General features: G+C 40.7%; 1 protein-coding gene across 1 annotated transcript; it reads left to right on the top strand.

The window, feature by feature from the left end:
• The first annotated feature begins 8,854 nt into the window (after positions 1–8,854).
• Positions 8,855–16,658, top strand: LOC102112233 (cytochrome P450 2H1-like). Its single transcript, XM_005520566.3, has 9 exons — positions 8,855–9,081; positions 10,110–10,272; positions 11,119–11,268; positions 13,016–13,176; positions 13,572–13,748; positions 14,177–14,318; positions 14,604–14,791; positions 15,228–15,369; positions 15,849–16,658. The coding sequence occupies exons 1-9, from the start codon at positions 8,902–8,904 to the stop codon at positions 16,028–16,030; spliced, it is 1,485 nt and encodes a 494-aa protein (XP_005520623.2). The 5' UTR covers positions 8,855–8,901; the 3' UTR covers positions 16,031–16,658.
• The last annotated feature ends 2,381 nt before the right edge of the window (positions 16,659–19,039 follow it).

Genomic DNA, 19,039 nt, shown 5'->3' with positions numbered 1-19,039 from the left:
AGCAGCCATCTGGAGAAATCACTTTGTTTATCCATGACACTGTGAACTCCTCCCTGGACTTGGGATAAGCCAGCAGTAGAAAAGTAGGGGAGGAATGTCCCATTCATTCTGGAGCCTGTTATTCAATTTTTTGAGCTATAAGAGAAGGCCCATATATTTTTTTCCCTTGGAGGGTTGAGAGGAAAAAGGAGAGAGTTGGGAGAAACAGTATATAAAGAAAGGAATCAATATTACCTTTTTGATTCTTTTTTACTTAACCCAGCCCACAGACATAAGGAACTTACCATATTATCACACTGATAGAGTGAGACTATATATACATGCTACTTGTAGATTCAAATTTCCTTATATATCAATAAAAAAATAAATTAAGAAACAATGGCTGAAGCAAGTAGTTTAGAATCCTTTTTAAATTGGTGTATATTATCCAGCTAGCTGTATTTATTTTCATAAATGTATGCTTTGTCTCATTTTGTTTGTTACTTTCAACTACTCTTTATATTAGCCAAGATAAATTTCCCCTTAGGGGCAGAAGGGGAAGCACCTCATAAGTGCCTCCTTGATCTTTGTACATCCCTTTCTTTCCAGTAGCACAGCGTGTCTTTCCATGGAATGAAATGGGACCCCGTGCCCAGGTACCTACCAGTATCTCTCGCTCCTGCTTCTTCCTCTGCAGGCCAGAGTCCCCTGCAGGGTCTCAGAGGTGGGCACAGCCCTGCTCCCAGAGGCTGCTGCTCACAGGCTGTGCCCTCATCCTGCCTTTATTCTGCCACCTCTTTTCTTCCGTGTACCTGCCACCCCCAGATAACTCTTGTTTGCTGCCCAGGTTTTTGTGCTGAGGTTTCCTGCTAGCAGCACGTGGAGACCCTGCATCTGACCAGTCTCCTATGGGGAGTGACGGCAGATCCATGCTGCTTGGAGCTGGTTTTCTGGGCTTATATTTTGCTTAGAGTCTTCTCTTTGCCTCCAAGTACATAGTCTGTGAGACATTCAAAGTTCAGGACCTGCTTTTAGGGGTTGGACTGATGATTTTCTGCCTCAATTGCTTTTTTTTCCCCCAGGCATCAGTCTGCAAATGCTATTCAAATGGACCCGTGGAAAGCTGAATTACTCTGCCTCCAGAACAGACACAAACCTCTCATAAGGATGAATTCAGTATTCAGGATAGGGAAATCTCTTTATTTCATAAAAAGAGGGTGACAGTGTTCTTTCTTCTTCTTTCTCAATTTTTTCTTTTCTAAGGCTGAAGCATTTCTAGGCAGGCCTTTGCCATCACATGATCTATAGGTACCCCCAGGTAGGTAGACACACCTGGATCAAATAATAAATAATAATCCATCCTTAACAGCTCTTAGTCTAATGAGCCAATGTACCTTACATGAAAGGTGCAATGGAAAAGGTCATGGAACACTGACAGAGATCATGGAAGTTCATTTCCAGTGAAACCTAGTAACAGAGTCTGATGTTGGAACCTTTCAAGTGGTGCCCAGATTAACTGAGTTCATTAAGAAATATTTAACCAACCTATTTGCACTGATAAATCAAATGTCTGTCTTGCCAAGCCCTTGTGAAATATTAGATAAGCTTTGCAATGTTTGTTTTGCTTTTAGCAAATGTGTCATTGGAGCTGTTGAATACTGTGAGAATATATTGTACAATACCATATGTGGATCACTCTGCATTTTCTGCCATAGCACTACTGGAATATTTACTTCAATTAATAACTTCATCTGAAAGTCACAGAGAAAGAAGGAAGAGGTACCTACCTAAATATTTGATTTTCTTTTTTTTCTGACAATTTTTCATTGAAATATCATATACTTCATACCTCTTAAGTGGGAAAAATAAATCATAGTTAATGTTCTCCTCTTTCACTATTCCAAAAAAATTAAAAGGGATTGGAGACATATTTCATTTTAATGAGAAAGAATGCATTAGGCATCGCCATTTCCAGAGGAGGTGATATGTGTAGTGAATGATATTGTGGTTGGGGGGAGGGAAGAGCCACTTTCACACTTGAGGGAGACAGGGATGACACCTGAAGCAGGAGAGTCTTTACATGGGCCCTTTTTACCCATGCATGAAACCTGTAGTGAGGGAGGACTGAAAGAGCTTGTTGCACACTTTGGAATGGGGCAACAGAATCAACCCCTGAATTCAGACTGCTGCCATGGAAGAGGATGGCCCCTGTGGGTTCTAAACCAATCACTATTAAACATTACATGGAACTCAAATACAATGATTAGTTTAGAAATCTCTCTTCACCATGAGGTAGTCACATATTTTGCTTTAAGCAAGTGAACTCTGCCTTTGGCTCATTGACTAGTTTATCTTTTATGTTAATTTTCAAGCCATTGCTGCTTGTGTCCCACTAGGTAAACAGAATCTGTTCATCTGCTACCCAGATACTGCTTCTGAGTTAATGCAAGTTCTTATTCCTTGTGGGATGCAGGCAACAAATGATGCAATGGGTCAACATGCACTGCCAGAGCATTTCATGGCTGATTTTCACTGTGATGAGCAGACAGTACAAAACATTCTAGAAAATCCCCACTGACCCTGCAATTTCTTCTTCTCCTTCTGTCACCATGTAGCTGGTGTAGGCCCTCACACAGGGCTTGATGGGGTCTTTGGCCAAGGCAAGTCCTCCCTGTCTCACCTGTCACTGTCCTTGTACCCCACAGCACCACTAAATACTCACCAGTTTGGCACTGACTTCTACAGAGAAAGGTCTCTCCCGGGCTGTGCCCTCCATGCTGTCCTGGGCTTTCTGCATTTCTCTTTGACTATCATATACTGAACATGCTTCTCTTGCTTTCCTGCATCTTCTGGCACAGCTCTTCTTTCTCAAGTTATTCTACATTTCTTTGGTTACCAATTAGAGTAGGGAAACATGATTTTCACTTTTACTGCTTGTAATTTGGCATGTTTTAGGAGAAAAGCCCAACTGACAGCTACCTGTAAACTTGGAGTTAAAATTCAGTTAGTTTATTTTCTTCATTAAAAAACTAACATCCCAAATAATAAGGAAATATGTAAATCCATCATTGGGAACTGCTCTGGCAGATCAGGCTGATGAGATTAGGCAATGGTGTGTTCTCCTGAAGACATCTGTATTGTATTGCACTAGGGACTCCTCACGTGGTGCTGTGGAAATTGCTGTGCCCTGACTATCTGCACAACCATTAGGGAGACTTCTTGGGGTGGTTGTGTTTCTTTGATTTCCTCCTTGATCTTCTCAAACCACTCTGCTATTTCTGTGCTTCTGTCTCTGGCAGGACTGAAAGGCATGATGAAGGCATACATTTTATCACTTGGTGTCAGCATCAGTTACTGCTTTTTTTGTGCTTTAAATGCATGATTTATCATCTGTTTCCCTTATGACTGTAGTTAATTGATATCATGAAGTGTTAACAAAGGTTTTGTTACTTGGTGATTACTGAATTCTTCTTGAATTTTAAATTATTTGGTGAGTTTTTCTGTTATCATTTTTCTTTATGATATGCTCTGTTTTCAGAGCATACAGACTACCAGCAAATTATATCCTTCCATGATTTTTTGTGATGATGATAAGCAATTTTCTAAAGTTGCAGACTGCCTCTAGTTAAGACCCTAGCCCGAGTTTGAGCAGGTCTATGATCAAATCTTGTTTGTCCTGCAGATTCCCTGCCTCTGGAAAGGCACAATGGGCACTCTGCCCCATGATGATGGTGCTGCAGCTGGGGACAGCTGAAATGTTGTCCCTTTGCTTCCTTATCTCACAGAGCACAGACCTTTTGGTTGACCTGCTGTACAGCACAGTGGTTCTGCAACTGGTCAGGAGGAGCTCAACTGCTCGTGCATGTCGCTGAGAGCAACATTCTCAGGAAATCTGCTAAGCTCAGACACCCTCTTTGAAACTGGCAGCTTACACTTCTGTGCCTCTTTTTGCCATGTATAGCACCTGACTGACTTTTCCAATTTCCTGACTTTTTTTTCCTGACTTGGGGAAGTGCATGTTCTTTCTTTATAGTCTAGAACTGAGCACCTTTACTGAGACATGATAGGGTATAGCAGCAACATTGTGATTTACTGTTGGTGGAATCACAATACAGGTCAAGAAAAGGCTGTTATTAGCTTCATTTCCATGCCCTTCTGATTACTAAAAAGCAGTTTGTCGTGGATTGCGAATGACTGATGAACTTCATTGACTTAATTCTTTTTCAGGTAAGTTATGTTTTGGGTCTAGTGAGTTCATACATAAATATTTAACCAAGTTTTTTGATCAAGCTGGTCAAATGTAATTTTGTGATCTGAAAACTAACGATGTGATTTGTATCTTATCTCTAGTACAACGCGTAGCATTTTACAAATATGGGTGTACACACATTGTTGAATACTGAAGATATCACTGAACCTTAATACTTGCTGACCATGGCAGATCCTTTGTCAAATTGCTGCCAGAAATAAGGCAGAGGTTGATCTTGTATTGTCTACACAGCACTAAGGAATGTCCTGTCTGAAAGTAGTAAAAGTTTAGCAGCTAAGATGTTGCTATTCACAGCAGAACAGGCAAGACGATTTCCACAGGCTATTCTGCCAACTTGCCATCCTGGTTTTGGATGGGTAGAGTTCATTTTCTCCATAGTAGCTGGTATGAGGCCATGTTTTGGATTTGTGCTGGAAACAGTGTTAATAAATCAAGCATGTTTTAGTGATTGTTGAGCAGTGCTTACACAGCCTCAAGGTCTTTTCTAATTCTCCTACCACCCAGTCAGCAAATAGGTTGGGGTAGCATAAGAAGTTGTGAGGAGACACAGCTGGGACAGCTGATCCCAGCTGTTCAAGGGGATACTTCATAACATATGGAAACATCCTCAATGCATAGAGAGAAATAGGTTGGGGACCGCTGCTCAGCAGTGACTGGGCATCAGTTGGTTGGTAGCGAGAAATCCTTTTAGTTTCCATTACTTGTCTTTCTTGAGTTTCACTTTTATAAGTTGTTGTTGTTCTTCTTCTTCTCCTTCTTCTTCTTTTTCTTCTTCTTCCTTCTTCTTCCTTCTTCCTTCTTCCTTCTTCCTCATTATTTATTTCAATTATTAAAATGTTCTTAAGTCAACCCATGAGTTTTCTGACTTGTAGTGCTCCAGTCCTCTTCCCCTCTATCCTGCTGGAGAGGGAGAGTGAGTAAGTGGCTGTGTGGTGCTCAGCTGTCAGCTGGGGTTAAAGCATTTCAATGAAAAGGTTTAGTGAAATGTCACTAATTTTAATGTAAGGACATACGAGCCTGAAGATGGGTGTGCCAGATCATGACAATAGTCAAGGCAGCCCAGAATTCTGTCCAACTCCAACACTAGCTTAAAAATTAGTTCCCAAGGAACAGAACAAAACCAAACACGGCTACCAGAGAGGAATATTCTTTCAGACTTCTTCAGTCTCCAGTGATTCCTGAGCTATCAGTGGTATCTTTGTGTTTGAGTACCCTCAAAGGATTTTGCTCCCATGAATTGGCCTGGTCATTTTTTGGACACATACATCTTGAAAAAGGGTGTTCCATAGCCCAAGGGCATGGCGTGTGAAAAGCCACCTCCTTTGGCTTATTTGAAAATATAGAAAAGGACAAATGCCATTTATTTGTGCCTGGATGCCAAGGAATAGACACTGGCTGATAGTCTGTACCCAGCTTTCCACTGTGACAACTCTAGATTTCTCTCTAACAGGATGAGGGAGGAACTTGGAAGAACAAAAATGATAAAATTTCCTGGACAAGATAAAGACAGTTAAACAAAGAGAAGGAAAAAAAAAATAAACAAGTGATGTAAAGATTCACCACCAGAAGGCTCATGATCACAGAGTCTCTGAACAATGACTGCATTGGAGAGACAATTCCCCAGTTTTCATTGCCAAGCATGATGTTAAGACATGGATTATCTCTTTGGTCAGTTTGGATTGGTTGTCCCCACTCCCAATCCCTTGCTATCCCCCAGCCTGTTACTTGGGTTAGGGACAGAAGGAGCAACCGAGAAAGCCTCAGTGCTGTGCAAGCATTGTTCAGCAGTAGCTGAAACACTGGTGTGTCCTCACCATTGTCCCAAATCTAAATCACAGCACCACACTGGCTGCTGTGAGGGAGCCAGATCCATTATGCCTAAGCAGGCTGTGAATACACTTAAGGGGCTGTTCTGGGGAGAAGGTGGTGTCTGTTTTCTCACAGACCCAATCTGGAGGACAACAGAAGCAAGTTAAATAAGTGCAGGTCCCAGATTAAAGGCTACATGTAAACACAGGACAGAACCCCAGGAGCTGGCCCATACATGCCACAAGGCAGGCCCAGCAAGGCAACAGCCTCCAGAAGGCATTCAAAGGAGGGCCTGGAATTTGAGAGACTGGTACAGACAGCAGCATCCCACCCTGTCAATTTGAGTTTGAATTCACAGGTGGACCAGAGAATGGTGCCAGTTTGTAACAAGACGAGAGGCCCAGGCATCTGCTTTGCTACCACACTGGGAAGAAAGCTTGGAAGAGTCTTTTAGGTGATTCCTGTGAATGTGAACTATATCAGGATGGGTCTTTCAGACTTAGATAAGCCTTTCATATTCAAATAGCCTTTCGCACTCAAACAATCCCTGTCATTCTGTCATCAGAGGTGACCCAAGACCTTTGGCAGTTAAATCTCTTTCCAGTTAAATCCATGGATCCCTCCAAGCAGCTCTGGCTTTATTCCCAACACCATTTTGAAACCCTTCGGGGATTACGTGAGTAATTAGATAAATAATAAAAAAGCCATGTCCTGATGTGGGATGATGCTGCAAGCAAAGTCCTGCTTTTCCAGTGCATTAGGCTTCATGGCAATTGTTCACCCTCAGGACTGCCAATAGAGGAATGCAAGGCACTTTATCTACAAAAGTAAAAAAATCAGAGTTTTTCCCTTGATGACAATAAAACTGTTTTCAGCAGTATAATCATCCCTCCAAAGTCTAGAAGGTTCCTTTCAATTTCACTCATCTGCCCACTTCTGGTTTTAAATACCCTGGTGCACAGTATTCAGAGTAATGCCCATTGTACCAGAATTTGCAGAACTTATTGCTGATAAAAAAATCCATTAGGACCAGGAGAAATGAGCAGGGAATTAGAGTCATCTGCCTCAAAACAGATCCTTAGCAGACAGACATGTAAATCTGTATGTCTCCAGAGCCTTCTTTTGTAGTCAGGGGAAACAAACTTCTTCAGTGACTGACTCATTTCACAAAAATAAGCTCATAAGCAAAGTGGGATGACCTGTTCTCTGGAAGTATTTCCCCACTAACAGAAGAGACCGCCAGCTCATTTGTACACCCACCTTTTTAATATCTAAATTTAAGCAGGACGTGTTTCTTTCCTCACCGTTGTAGAATCTGTTAGTTCTCAGCTACTTGGGCTAAAGATAAAATCTGCCCATCCTTAAACCCCATTTTGACAACTCAGTAGAGAACAAAGTGTGGTGTTTACAGTAGGCCGGCTATTCTTGTATACATGAACACTCAAAAACTGATTGAACAAATGTGGGCTCAAGTTCTAAACCAACAACGAGTTCACACAGGAAGACAAATTACTTACCATGGCCAAGGAGACAAAGAAGAGATTAAGATACATATATATTCTTATGTATAGGATATATATTCTTATATATGGGATATATAAGGATATATAAGATTATATGCATTTTAACGCATCCTTCCAGCATCACAGCATCTAAGGGCTCAGTATAATTTTGGGTAAGTGTAAAATGATGGAATGTGATGGGGAGAGTCTTGGCAGGTGGCAGAGCCTGTTTCTCTGACTGAAATGGTCCCTGACGTGGTTGTTTGGGTGGGATACCCCGAATCTGACATAAGTTGTCTGAAAATCTGGATGAGCTCCCTCTCTAGTGTGTAAAGAGAAACAGGCACTGCCAGAGGACACTGACACCAATTTAATGCTCATCCATCGTCAGTAGGTGCTTTACAGAGACCCAGGTGTCTGAAGCAAAGAGCAGGAGAGTGGTCAGAGTGTGACCAGAGCCTATGTGAGGGTGAGGGCTCTTCTGTGGGGCAAGACCTACCCAGGAAGCATAGAAATGAGGATTTCTCTCCCCTGCTAGGGGTTTGGGGCTGTAAAACATAAAGCTTCTCAAAAACAGAGGGGAAGGTGGGAGGGGGAGGAGGGAGAATAAAAAAGAGAAAGCTGTTTCAAACAGAACTGTTCAGAGATTTTGCTACAGAGAACTGATACTGAGCTTAGCTCAACTGATTAGAACATGGTGCTAGTAACATCAAAGTTGTGCATTTGATCCCTGTAGGGGCCATTCACTTTAGAGCTGGACTAGATGAACTTTGTTGGTTTCTTCCAACTCAATATTCTGTGTTTGGCACACTTCATTTTTCTTGCCAGCATTGTCGACTGTGTTGTTTTTGAGCACCAGTTTCATAGCTAGAGATAAACAGAGATAACCAATCTTCTTCTGCAGATTCTCAATCAGGATTACTTTACAAGCAATGTCATGTCTCTTTCTTATTACACAGGGACTTTCTAAGGTAATGAAAGCTGTTTCTTTTTTTTATTCCATTAATACTTCCATTCCCTTTCTTGCACTACAGTTTTTACCATCTTCTGCTCTCTACACATGTTCTCATTCCTTGTTCATTTTTTTCCCATACCAGGGCTTTGCCAGGTCTTAATTGCGATTGCTTTAGAACTATTACATAACTCACAAAGTCAGCTTTAGTAACATTCATTCTTATCATGAGCAGATTAATAAGTAAACTTGTATCTCAAAAGGAATGGGAAGGCACTATTGGCTAATTTCATCCATGTCCTTTGGCACCACAGCATATAAATAGGCATGGATTTACAGGTCCAGCATCAGGCTTTTCTGACACTTGACTTCTCTTTCCTCAGCCCACCATGGAGGCCCTGGGAGCGACCACTATTTTCTTGCTGGTATGCATCTCATGCCTCTTGGCATTTGCCTCATGGAGAAGCAGATCTCAAAAAGGTAAAGAGCCTCCTGGTCCCACTGCATTCCCCATTGTTGGAAACCTGCTCCAGATAAACCCATGGAATTTGCCTGGAAGCATAAAAAAGGTAAGGGACTGTCTTATTCTTTCCTATGTTGTCTTCATGGCATATAAAATAAAGTCCAGTCCTGCCGGTCTTAGCTAAATTCATAAGCTTAATTTGCATTGACCAAATGTTAGATTCAAACAGAAAAACCATAGTTTCCTATATATACATGCTTATTAAGTCTATATATTGCAATAATCTTTTTGTTTATTGTATTTCTAAGTCTATATACTACAGGTGTGTGTGTATATCTATATATCTATATCTATATCTATATCTATATCTATATCTATATCTATATCTATATCTATTATAAGTCAGTCTATATATTTGCATACTGAAATGAGTTCTGTGCTGACCTCACAATTTGTTCCACAGTACTACTATTTGCAGTGGATTTGCAGTCAAGGCACTGATGCTGTTGCAGTATAGTCCTCCTGTGCTCAATTCCTTATCATGCTGGCAGCATGCTGGCCCTTTTCAATGGGAGAACCCAGCTCCATTCTGCTGCCTCTGCTCCCTAGCAGATATGCAGGATCTCCTAGGAGTGGAAGAAGCAAGTGCAGAAACTGTAGTAAAAATGTTTGGAGTTGAATCGTGCTGTCCATTCCCACCCCTGACTGATGTCACCCATCTGCCTAAAATAACCCTTTGAGAGACAGTTTCACTGTTTGTGGTCAAAAAACCTTTAAGCATTTGCTTCTATATTGTGTATATAACTGATTTTAGAGCTCATGTAAATTGCTATCCACTATGCCCTGCACAAAGGCATTCTGAAATCTTTTGCCAGCCCTGTGAAGGGCTATTTTCTTTTGTCAGATTTGGACTGGATACTCGCCATTTCCATTCATATTCCCTATTTCTTGTACAATTCCCTCTTCCCTTGTCTGTAACTCATAATTGAAAGATCTCTGCACTATTGCTAATCAATGTCATGTCCCGACAGTGCTGGGACAATGACACATTACCCCTCAGACCTCTTTGCTACAAACATCACATGATTATCATTCATGTTGTCATGTTGTTCTTTATGCTCACCTTTCCTGCAGCTCAGTGAGAAGTATGGTCCTGTCTTCACGGTGCATTTAGGCCCACAAAAGGTTGTGGTCCTGTATGGCTATGATGTTGTAAAAGAAGCTCTGGTTGATCAAGGAGATGACTTCAGTGGAAGAGGCAGTCTACCACTGCTCAAGAAACTCTTCCAAGGCACAGGTATGTCCTTGGCAATGCCAGAATGCAAAAAGATGCTTTCAGAGCTTCAGAAACACAGCTGAGAGGGAAGTGCAGGGGAGAACAGTAGATTTAGTTTACTACTTTTGTGCAAACAAATTAGCAATTAAAAGCCAAAAACTCAGCTCATTACTTGGACCCTTGAGTAAATTCATCCCCTGGAGAACCATTAAAGGTCCCAGGATGGCTTCACTGAGTGCCTTTTTATAGCATGCTTCAAGCTCCATCTAAAATTTTGTACTTTAAATGTGCCTCTAAGGTCTTACATTCATTCTCCCTTTTCTGAAAATCTGAATATACACACAGCTAAGGAACCAGCAAAAGGAAAGCCCACAACACAACAAAGATAAGGTAATATAGGCTAACCCAGTAACTGCCACAGTCCAGATTAGGTCATGAGATTATTCACCAGGTCAGTCCCTAATATGGCATATATAATACCAAATTCCATGGTGTTATATATATAGTGCAGTACCAATGGTATTTTCCATAATGATATGCTCTATGAAGGTGCACAGCAGAACATTTGACTGGTTATGTCAGTGTAAAGGCCTTGTGCCCAAGACCAATTCAGCGTTACTTCTTACTGACTTCCGAACATAGTTTTTCTGATCCTGGGAATAAAGTCAATTTTATTCAACTGCTGTGACAGATGGATCAAATTTGTCACCTTAGCAATTGCTGAGAAGTTATTATTTTGGGTAGATGGCAATTGCAGTAACTCCACAGAGAGGTGTCTTTGCATGCTGAGTATTTACTGTGTAGTTTTCATTAAAGGGAAAAAATCCCTGATTCATCATGAAGGCCTATTTTCCCTCCTTGTGTCAGGCATTGTGACCAGCAACGGGGAGACCTGGAAGCAGCTGAGACGATTTACACTCACCACCCTGCGGGATTTTGGGATGGGGAAAAAAGGCATTGAGGAGCGAATCCAGGAGGAAGCTCATTTTCTGGTGGAGAGGCTCAAGAACACACATGGTATGAAAAGGACTGTGCCTGCTGAGACTCTGTACATATCTGCAGTGAGACAATGACGAGTGTAGGGCTGCTTCACAAAATCTATGACCCAAGGAGTGGGCTGTTTCTGCCCCCTCCTTCTGTAGGCAAAGTTATCAGTGGGTCAATCAAAGGCACTGTGACAGTATGGAGGATAAAAGTAGAAGAGCTTTTGAAAGCACCTTTTAGCCTATTCTGCTTGAGGAACAAGACAGGAAGTGGCAAAAGGAATGGCTCTGCCACAGAGCCAAGGGTTTGATGGAATCCAGCACTGGAGACAGTGCTGGATACTGTCAGGTAACCAAGTATGCTCTTCTTCACCATGTCCCCTGCAGCTCCATGTAAACAGATCTTGAAGAAGTAGGTGACCAGAGAACTCATTTGCAGATATTTGGGGTTGGGTCCAGTCCATCTGAGCTCTCGACAATATGTCCCAGTATTGGTGCTGTTGTCCAATAGGAACAGGGATATAAGCTACTTCTGAGGGCAGGGTATAAGGTTACCCACTTGGTTTCAACCTGTAAATGTGTTTTTTGGTAGTATTTAAGTCAGTGGTACTTCTAAGTGTGTCCCCTGAGGGTGGCAGAGTTCCAGCCTGGACCCCAGGCTTCTTTTTCATTGCCAGCCCTCAACGTGTGCCTATTCTGCAAGGGGGGGAAAGCAGATGGATCTAAGAGAATGATTAAGCATCACTGTTTTCCATAAGCCACTAGAAAAGTCAATCTGGCTTCTCAGATAAACATTCATTTTATAAATCAGAAAAACCTCTCACCTGCATTGCTTTTGACTATCACAGTAATACTGTATTTCTTGTGCCCTTATGCAAGCCTCTAACTCTGGCTCACCTTGTTACAGCATCTTTTACTGTGTGTTAAAAGGTTTTACAAGCAAGATGTATACAACCAAGAAGTATAAATCCATTATTTACCCTTAATGCAATTAATAAATAGCTATGACCAGGGTCTTCTACATTCAGCATTAATATACTCACCACCTCTGAGATATCTCCTGAGTCTTCAATGGCCATAGAGTAACTGGTCAGGCAGAGAATTGGTGCTATTGCTTCTTGGAATGGTCTGCTACCAAGTTGACATTTTCTCACTCTGTAGTTTTCTTTCAGGATTTTATACCTTTTCATGTTACTGTTTCTCATCTTGAAACCTTGAGATGCACCCTATCACTATCTGTAATTATAGCTTTCCTTTCTTTCTTGGATCTTATCTTGCTTTTTGCTTACACCATAGTTCTCTTTACAGGAGTTATGCAGCTGTGCTATCAAAACTAGACTTTGATCACTGGCATTGGAACCGCAAGGAAAGGGTTATATAACAGGTTGCACAAATAAAGTTAATAAGGAGAGTGCAATAACCTAAAGATATGATTCAGACAAAGCCCCCATGGTTTAATTGGGATTTTGTGGGAATGTTTAGACTCTTTCTAATAAACAGTCTATAAGACAGACAGGCATGTGCTAGCTGAAGAGGAACTAAGGCACTCAGACCAGTGTTCTGCTGAGAATAAGACAAAAGTGATACTTAAACCACTGTAAGAGTGAAAGTAGTTCACTTCAAGAAGAGAAGAATAAATTGGATAAGCCCTTCACCATCCTTTCAAAGGAGTGCAAAATTCTGGATCTCCAGAGAACGTGAAACTACCCTGTAGTGTCAGAGGAGGGGATGATTCATGAAATACTGAAAGCAAGATACCATGTTTTTGGTGGTTGTTGCAGAGCGACCCCTCAACCCCAGCAATTGCCTAATCCATGCGGTTTCCAACATCATCTGCTCCATCGTCTTTGGGGATCGCTTTGACTACAAAGACAAGAAATTTCTAACTTTAATTGATTGGATAGAGGAAAACAGCCAGCTTCAGAGCTCTATACAAACACAGGTGTGTGTGGTTTTATTTAATACATTTCTTAATAATACAATATTTTATTAAGGAATGTTTACTCATGTTATTAGTTTTTAATTGCAGTGGGTTTCCCTAAATTTGAAAAAAATTTTGGAAGTGAAAAAGGCAGTTAAACAAATTCCTGCTGGTTTTTCTTTACCTTAAGGAATTGCCATTGAATGTCCAAAGGCTATCATTGCAGAAGTTGCTCAAATCCTTGAATATAGTGAAATCATAAAGTAAATGGCAATAAAATCCTGAGTAAGAAAGACCCACTGTTCCAAAACAGTTTAACTGCCCCTGTTTAACTATTTTCATAGTTATAATCAGAGGAACATTTTATTTTATCCACATTAATCAGAATGTGCTTTTTAATCTCTTTATTTTTACAGGTATATAATTTCTTCCCAACTCTCATGGATTATATACCTGGACCTCATCAACTTTTGATAAAAAATTTTGAAAAAATTGATAAATTTACAACTGATATCGTATTGGAACACCAGAAAACCCTGGATCCCACTTGTCCTCGAGATTTTATTGATGCTTTTCTTAATAAAATGGAACAGGTACTGTAAGAGTAGAGATGTATTGGATTATATGGAAATTCCTGCTTGATTCTCATCTTTACTTGTGATGGGGCATTGGGTTTTTGCAAATAGAGGGGAACTTGCTCTTCTTGATACATTGACTTCATTTTATCCTCTCCATTTTCTTATCAATGAATTTTAAACACAGAATTAACAGCATGAACCAAAGTAATGAAAGCTGAATACCAGTCTGGTTAATATAATTCGATGCTCCTTCCATATTAAAAAAGTTTCATAATATTATTCAGTAAACCTACCATAAATGCTGCTGTTCTGGAGAACGAGTGTCATATTTTTGAAAGAACATTAGATGTGTCCATAAACCTACATTATGGGTACAGGATTTTTCTTTTCAAGCAAACTTCTTGGCATTGTCATTCAAGACTTTCTGCCAAATCTTCCTGCAGGAGAAAGGGAATGATGACTCAAAATTCACCATTGAGACCTTGAGCAGAACCACGCTCGACTTGTTCCTTGCAGGGACAGGGACCACAAGCATGACACTGAGATTTGCAATTCTGATTCTCCATAAATACCCAGAGATAGTAGGTAATGGAAATAAATAGTTTAAAACTTTTTAATAGGTTGTGGGGTCAGTTTGGACAATTCCTGTCATTACCACATGTGGCAATAGTCCCCTAAGTAAGGAAATATATTTTTGCAGTGTGGAAATGTGTATAAGTCTTAGTTGTGTTCATGGGAAGCAGATGTTAATACTAGGTATATTCGTATATTCCTGGTGTTCTAAAATCAAATTCTACTGTAAATGTGTAGAGAGGTTTAGGCAAACAGATGGGGGACTTGTTCATTCGACATCTACTGATTTCTTAACAGAGAAAATGCAAAAGGAGATTGATTCCGTGATTGGCCGAGACCGAAGCCCTCGCATGTCGGATCGGAGCCAGATGCCCTTTACAGATGCTGTGATCCATGAAGTCCAGAGATACATTGATTTCCTTCCTCTTAATGTCCCACATGCTGTAATCAGAGACACCAAGTTCAGAGACTATTTTATCCCCAAGGTCTGTTCCACTGTGTCTGAGAAAGGTTGTAATCTCTGGAAAACAATGATGTTATTTTATTTTATTTATTTTAAAAAGCATTGAAAGGTGATACTGATTTTTTTTTTTTTTGGAAGAGGATTCTGGAAGTTATTGAGTCCAACCCCTTCTATTAGAAAAAAAAGAAGAAAATACTTTTTCATCCTCTGTATGAAGAGGGAGGTTTTTTTTTTTTTTTGGTAATTTATTTGGAAGCAATATTAAATACTCTAAACAGACTCACTATTAAAATTCACTAAAAAACATCTTTGCCATACCAGTGGCATATATTTTCACGCATTAAATGTTCATTAAAACTGGTTAAACTTTGACTACCCTTCTATTTAGCTCTGAGAACTTCATAGTGCCTCCTTGCTTTGACGTACCTCCATTGTACCTTTCTTTTTTGTTAATTCAGGATACTATGATATTCCCTATGCTGAGTTCTGTCCTACATGATAGCAAGGAATTTCCAAATCCAGAAAAATTTGACCCAGGACATTTCTTGAATGCAAATGGTACCTTTAAAAAGAGTGACTACTTCATGCCATTTTCTGCAGGTAAGACCTCTTGCTGTTTCAGATCCTAGACCATCCTCTCCTGAAATCTCTCTGAAGATTTCATGGCTCAATCAACATTGTCAGCACAGTGATGTCAGGTGACATCTGCTACAGTCATTTCTGGGCAGCTCTACCCCCTGTTAGAGTTCAGTTGACTTTGTTTTTTAGCAAACACAAAACCTCCTCCAGTGCTTTCTACAAGATGTGTATGAAGTGGGACTCAGCAATGCAACTTGTCTCTCAAACTTACCATCAAACATCAGCAGAACATGAGCAACCAGAGCCTTCAAACTGCCCTCACACACTGAGCGCTCTCATTCTAGACCTTTAGTTCCTAGTTTAATTCATGCTTCCTCAAAATAGTGCAGTGCTGCCTATGCATTCTGAGATATCTGAACTCTCATGTAACTGTGGCTAAAATCAATTATCAGAAAAATACTCCACTGTAACTTTTCTTTTTTTTTTCTTTTTGCTTGTAGGAAAACGTGTTTGTGCAGGAGAAGGTCTGGCCCGGATGGAGATATTTATATTCTTAACATCCATCCTGCAGAACTTTACTTTGAAGCCTACTGTGGATCACAAAGACATTGACATTAGCCCAATAATCACCAGTCTGACAAACATGCCCCAACACTATGAGGTCTCTTTTGTTCCACGTTAGCCAAGTGAAGACAGTTTCCAGATCCCAAACTCAACTGGTTGAATGACAGTCATTCCCCAATCTGTTGAGAATGAAACACTCAGACCATTTGGTAAATACTTTATGGAGAGAAGAGTGCTTAGAAAGTTGTATGGTGCTTCTATAATCAGCACAGCCAGATCTTAACAGAATAGGCAATCACATGGGGAAGGACACAGCTCCCTGTGCAAAATTACACAGATTCGTCTCTGCATCTACCTCACTCAGCTCTGGTTCCTGTCCAGCTCCTGACATGCCAGACTGTCTGCACTAGTTCTCTGAGAGCCCTGCCGCTGCTGTTCCTATCACCTGAGGGGTTCCATCAGGAACAGACGCTTGTACTCCAGGGTTTTTACAAACTTTGCTTGAAGTACCTCTCTCTGTACTTTGTCTGTAATCTATTTGTAAAGGCAAACATAAAACACTGAGGTTGTTTTTTTTTCGATGTTAAATAATGACCATCTATTGTATTCTTGCCTCAGTACTTCCTGTCTACTGTGGGGGGGAGAGTTTATCAATGACCGGGCAGATGGGTCATCCTCTGTGTGATTACAATGAGGGTTTATGGAATTACAATTTATACTGCAAAATAAAGAAGCAGTATACTGAATTGTTGTTTCTCTGATGTTCCAGAAAATCTTTTATTGAAAAAGCAGTGTCCACAAAGCTTACATTCCAAAATCTCTTTCAAGTCCTGTACACATCTGACGGCTTCACTTCACTCATATGAAATGTACTAAGGCTTGAAGAATGAGCTAGCTAATGACCTGTAAACATCCATTCCCAATTTGGGATAAAGCTGCACTGACCCTATGGGACCTATCAGAACCCCAACTGTGGTTACAGAGCTGTTCATTGGGTAAAAAAAAGACAAATTTAAATAATACCAGGATCCCCCCTCCACAGCACCTTTTCCTAGATGAACGCCAGCTTGCATCTTCCCAATATTTTATGAAGTACACAAAGATCACTACAGCAATATTACAGTCACAAAAAAAAAAAAACCCATAATTAGAGTTTATATAACTTGCCAAACATATATGTACAGATCAATGGCAGGAATTTCCTATCTTGATCACATTCCCATCAATGTATAATATATAGTGATTACAGTGAAGAGAGCTGAATTTGTACTATGTGGGAAAAGACTGAACTGTAATATTACCACAATGCCATTAACTGTCTATGTGAAACCAATGGAAGTTGCTTCCTTTCAAATATTAATAAGCTAGATATACTATGCATTACTAGCATGGCACTGCAAAGGCAAAAAGCCACAAATGTCACAGGATCACAGAAATAAGTCCTCTTACCAGATAAAAAGAAGAAAGCACTGTACTTCCTCTTTAGCTGTGCCACAACTAAAATAGCCAAAGCAAATGAGGGAGCAGCTTGCTTGTACCAGTTATCTTCCTCCAGGCTGAAAAGCCAAGGAAGAATGAAGCTGCAAGCTAATGCAGATCAGCAAAACAGCTTTAGCACCTGGAGACTCCACCATGAAGTGCGCTTTGGGATCAGAGGAGGGTTAAAGCCATTTGCCCCGATTCTGAAGACTGGATACCTCCACTGAGTATTGCTCTGAAACTTGAATGACTTCAAAATAACATGTCAGAGTGACTGGGCTGACCATCTTAAGATGCTGGAAAAACAGAATTCTTCTGCTTCTGCTAAAAGAGCTGTATTTGCTAGGCTGATTTTCATCCCCTGGTTTTCAGTTGCAGTCCAAGCCATTAAAAACATTAAGGTTTCAGCTCCAAAGTGGTTTACAGACCACTTTTAAGACACACTTTTCCCCTGGACTCCCATCCATCAGCCCTCCTTTAGTTCTGTTTTCCTCTTGTTCCTCCCTTTAAGAACCCGCTATTTTCTTACTCTATTTTCTACCAGAAAATGCTGCAAAGGAGAACTGTGAGATTTAACCTACTTCTGTATCTCCTCTGGAATTTCTCAGGGATTCTCCAGGTGAAATATCTGAGCAGTAACCAAGTCATAGCTTTGGCTGGCTTTTTGGACTGACTATACATTTCCCCAGTACAATGCTGTTCACACACACCTATGTCTCTTCCATGGTGATACTCTCCAAACACCTGCCATCCTTGACATGATTTGGATTCTACCAGCAACACAGAGCTCCCTCAGGCAGGGAGGGTAACAGTTATTCAGAGACACAACTGGGAACACAGCTGTCAGCTCTTAATCTAACTGGGATGCCACTGTCACACAGTCCTCCAGTCAGCCAGGAACTCCATCTCTTAAATTTCCTCTCAGAAATAAAGTCAATTGTGGGACAAGCCCCTTCTCCCATTTTTGCATCCTGGAGGTGGAATACTCAAGACTTTCTGAAGGAACTCACTACTTCTTACTTTTCTTACCTGAAAACACTAAGCACTTGGTGACAGTGCATGGCTAGAAGGATCTCCATCTTCAGAATCCCTGGAGGTTTTCATCCTTGTAGTTTTAAAATGGCACTGTATTTTGTGTACAAGCAACTTTTTCAACACAAACAAGGCATGGTCCAAACTGTGCCTCTCCTGTGTGATCTGTGGTTTTCCCTGCTGGCAGGGACTCCCTGTGTCCCCCTGTTGGCAACACTGTGAGCACAAAAATGCTATTTCCATTTCAAACCTAGGATTTTCAAAGTGATAGTGAAGGCTCTCAAAAGTCATCTGCTTCACTCTTTTTAAAGAGCACTAGGGAAAAGTGTCCATCCTAACTAATTAGTGGCTGTACACACCCTGACAGCATGATGATCTTCATCACACTGGCACCTGAATAGGCATTCTTTTAAACATGCTAAGTTTGAACCACTTCTTTCCTACGTATCAGTACTTGTACTGTCTTCAACTGCAACTCACTGAAAAGCCAGCCTGAATTACTTAAGATCAACAGGTACAGAAAAAATATCCTTGGAGTAGGAAGAATACCTGATCAGTACAAAGAACTCTTCCAAGTCAGCAATTTGGAACATGGTTAACCTAGTAGAGAAGCAGA

The sequence above is a fragment of the Pseudopodoces humilis genome, chromosome 9 (assembly GCF_049639895.1).
Source record: "Pseudopodoces humilis isolate 2021_Gansu_Grassland_sample_001 chromosome 9, ASM4963989v1, whole genome shotgun sequence".
NCBI classification, from domain to species: Eukaryota; Metazoa; Chordata; class Aves; order Passeriformes; family Paridae; genus Pseudopodoces; species Pseudopodoces humilis.
This window is presented reverse-complemented; position numbering and strand designations above follow the sequence as displayed.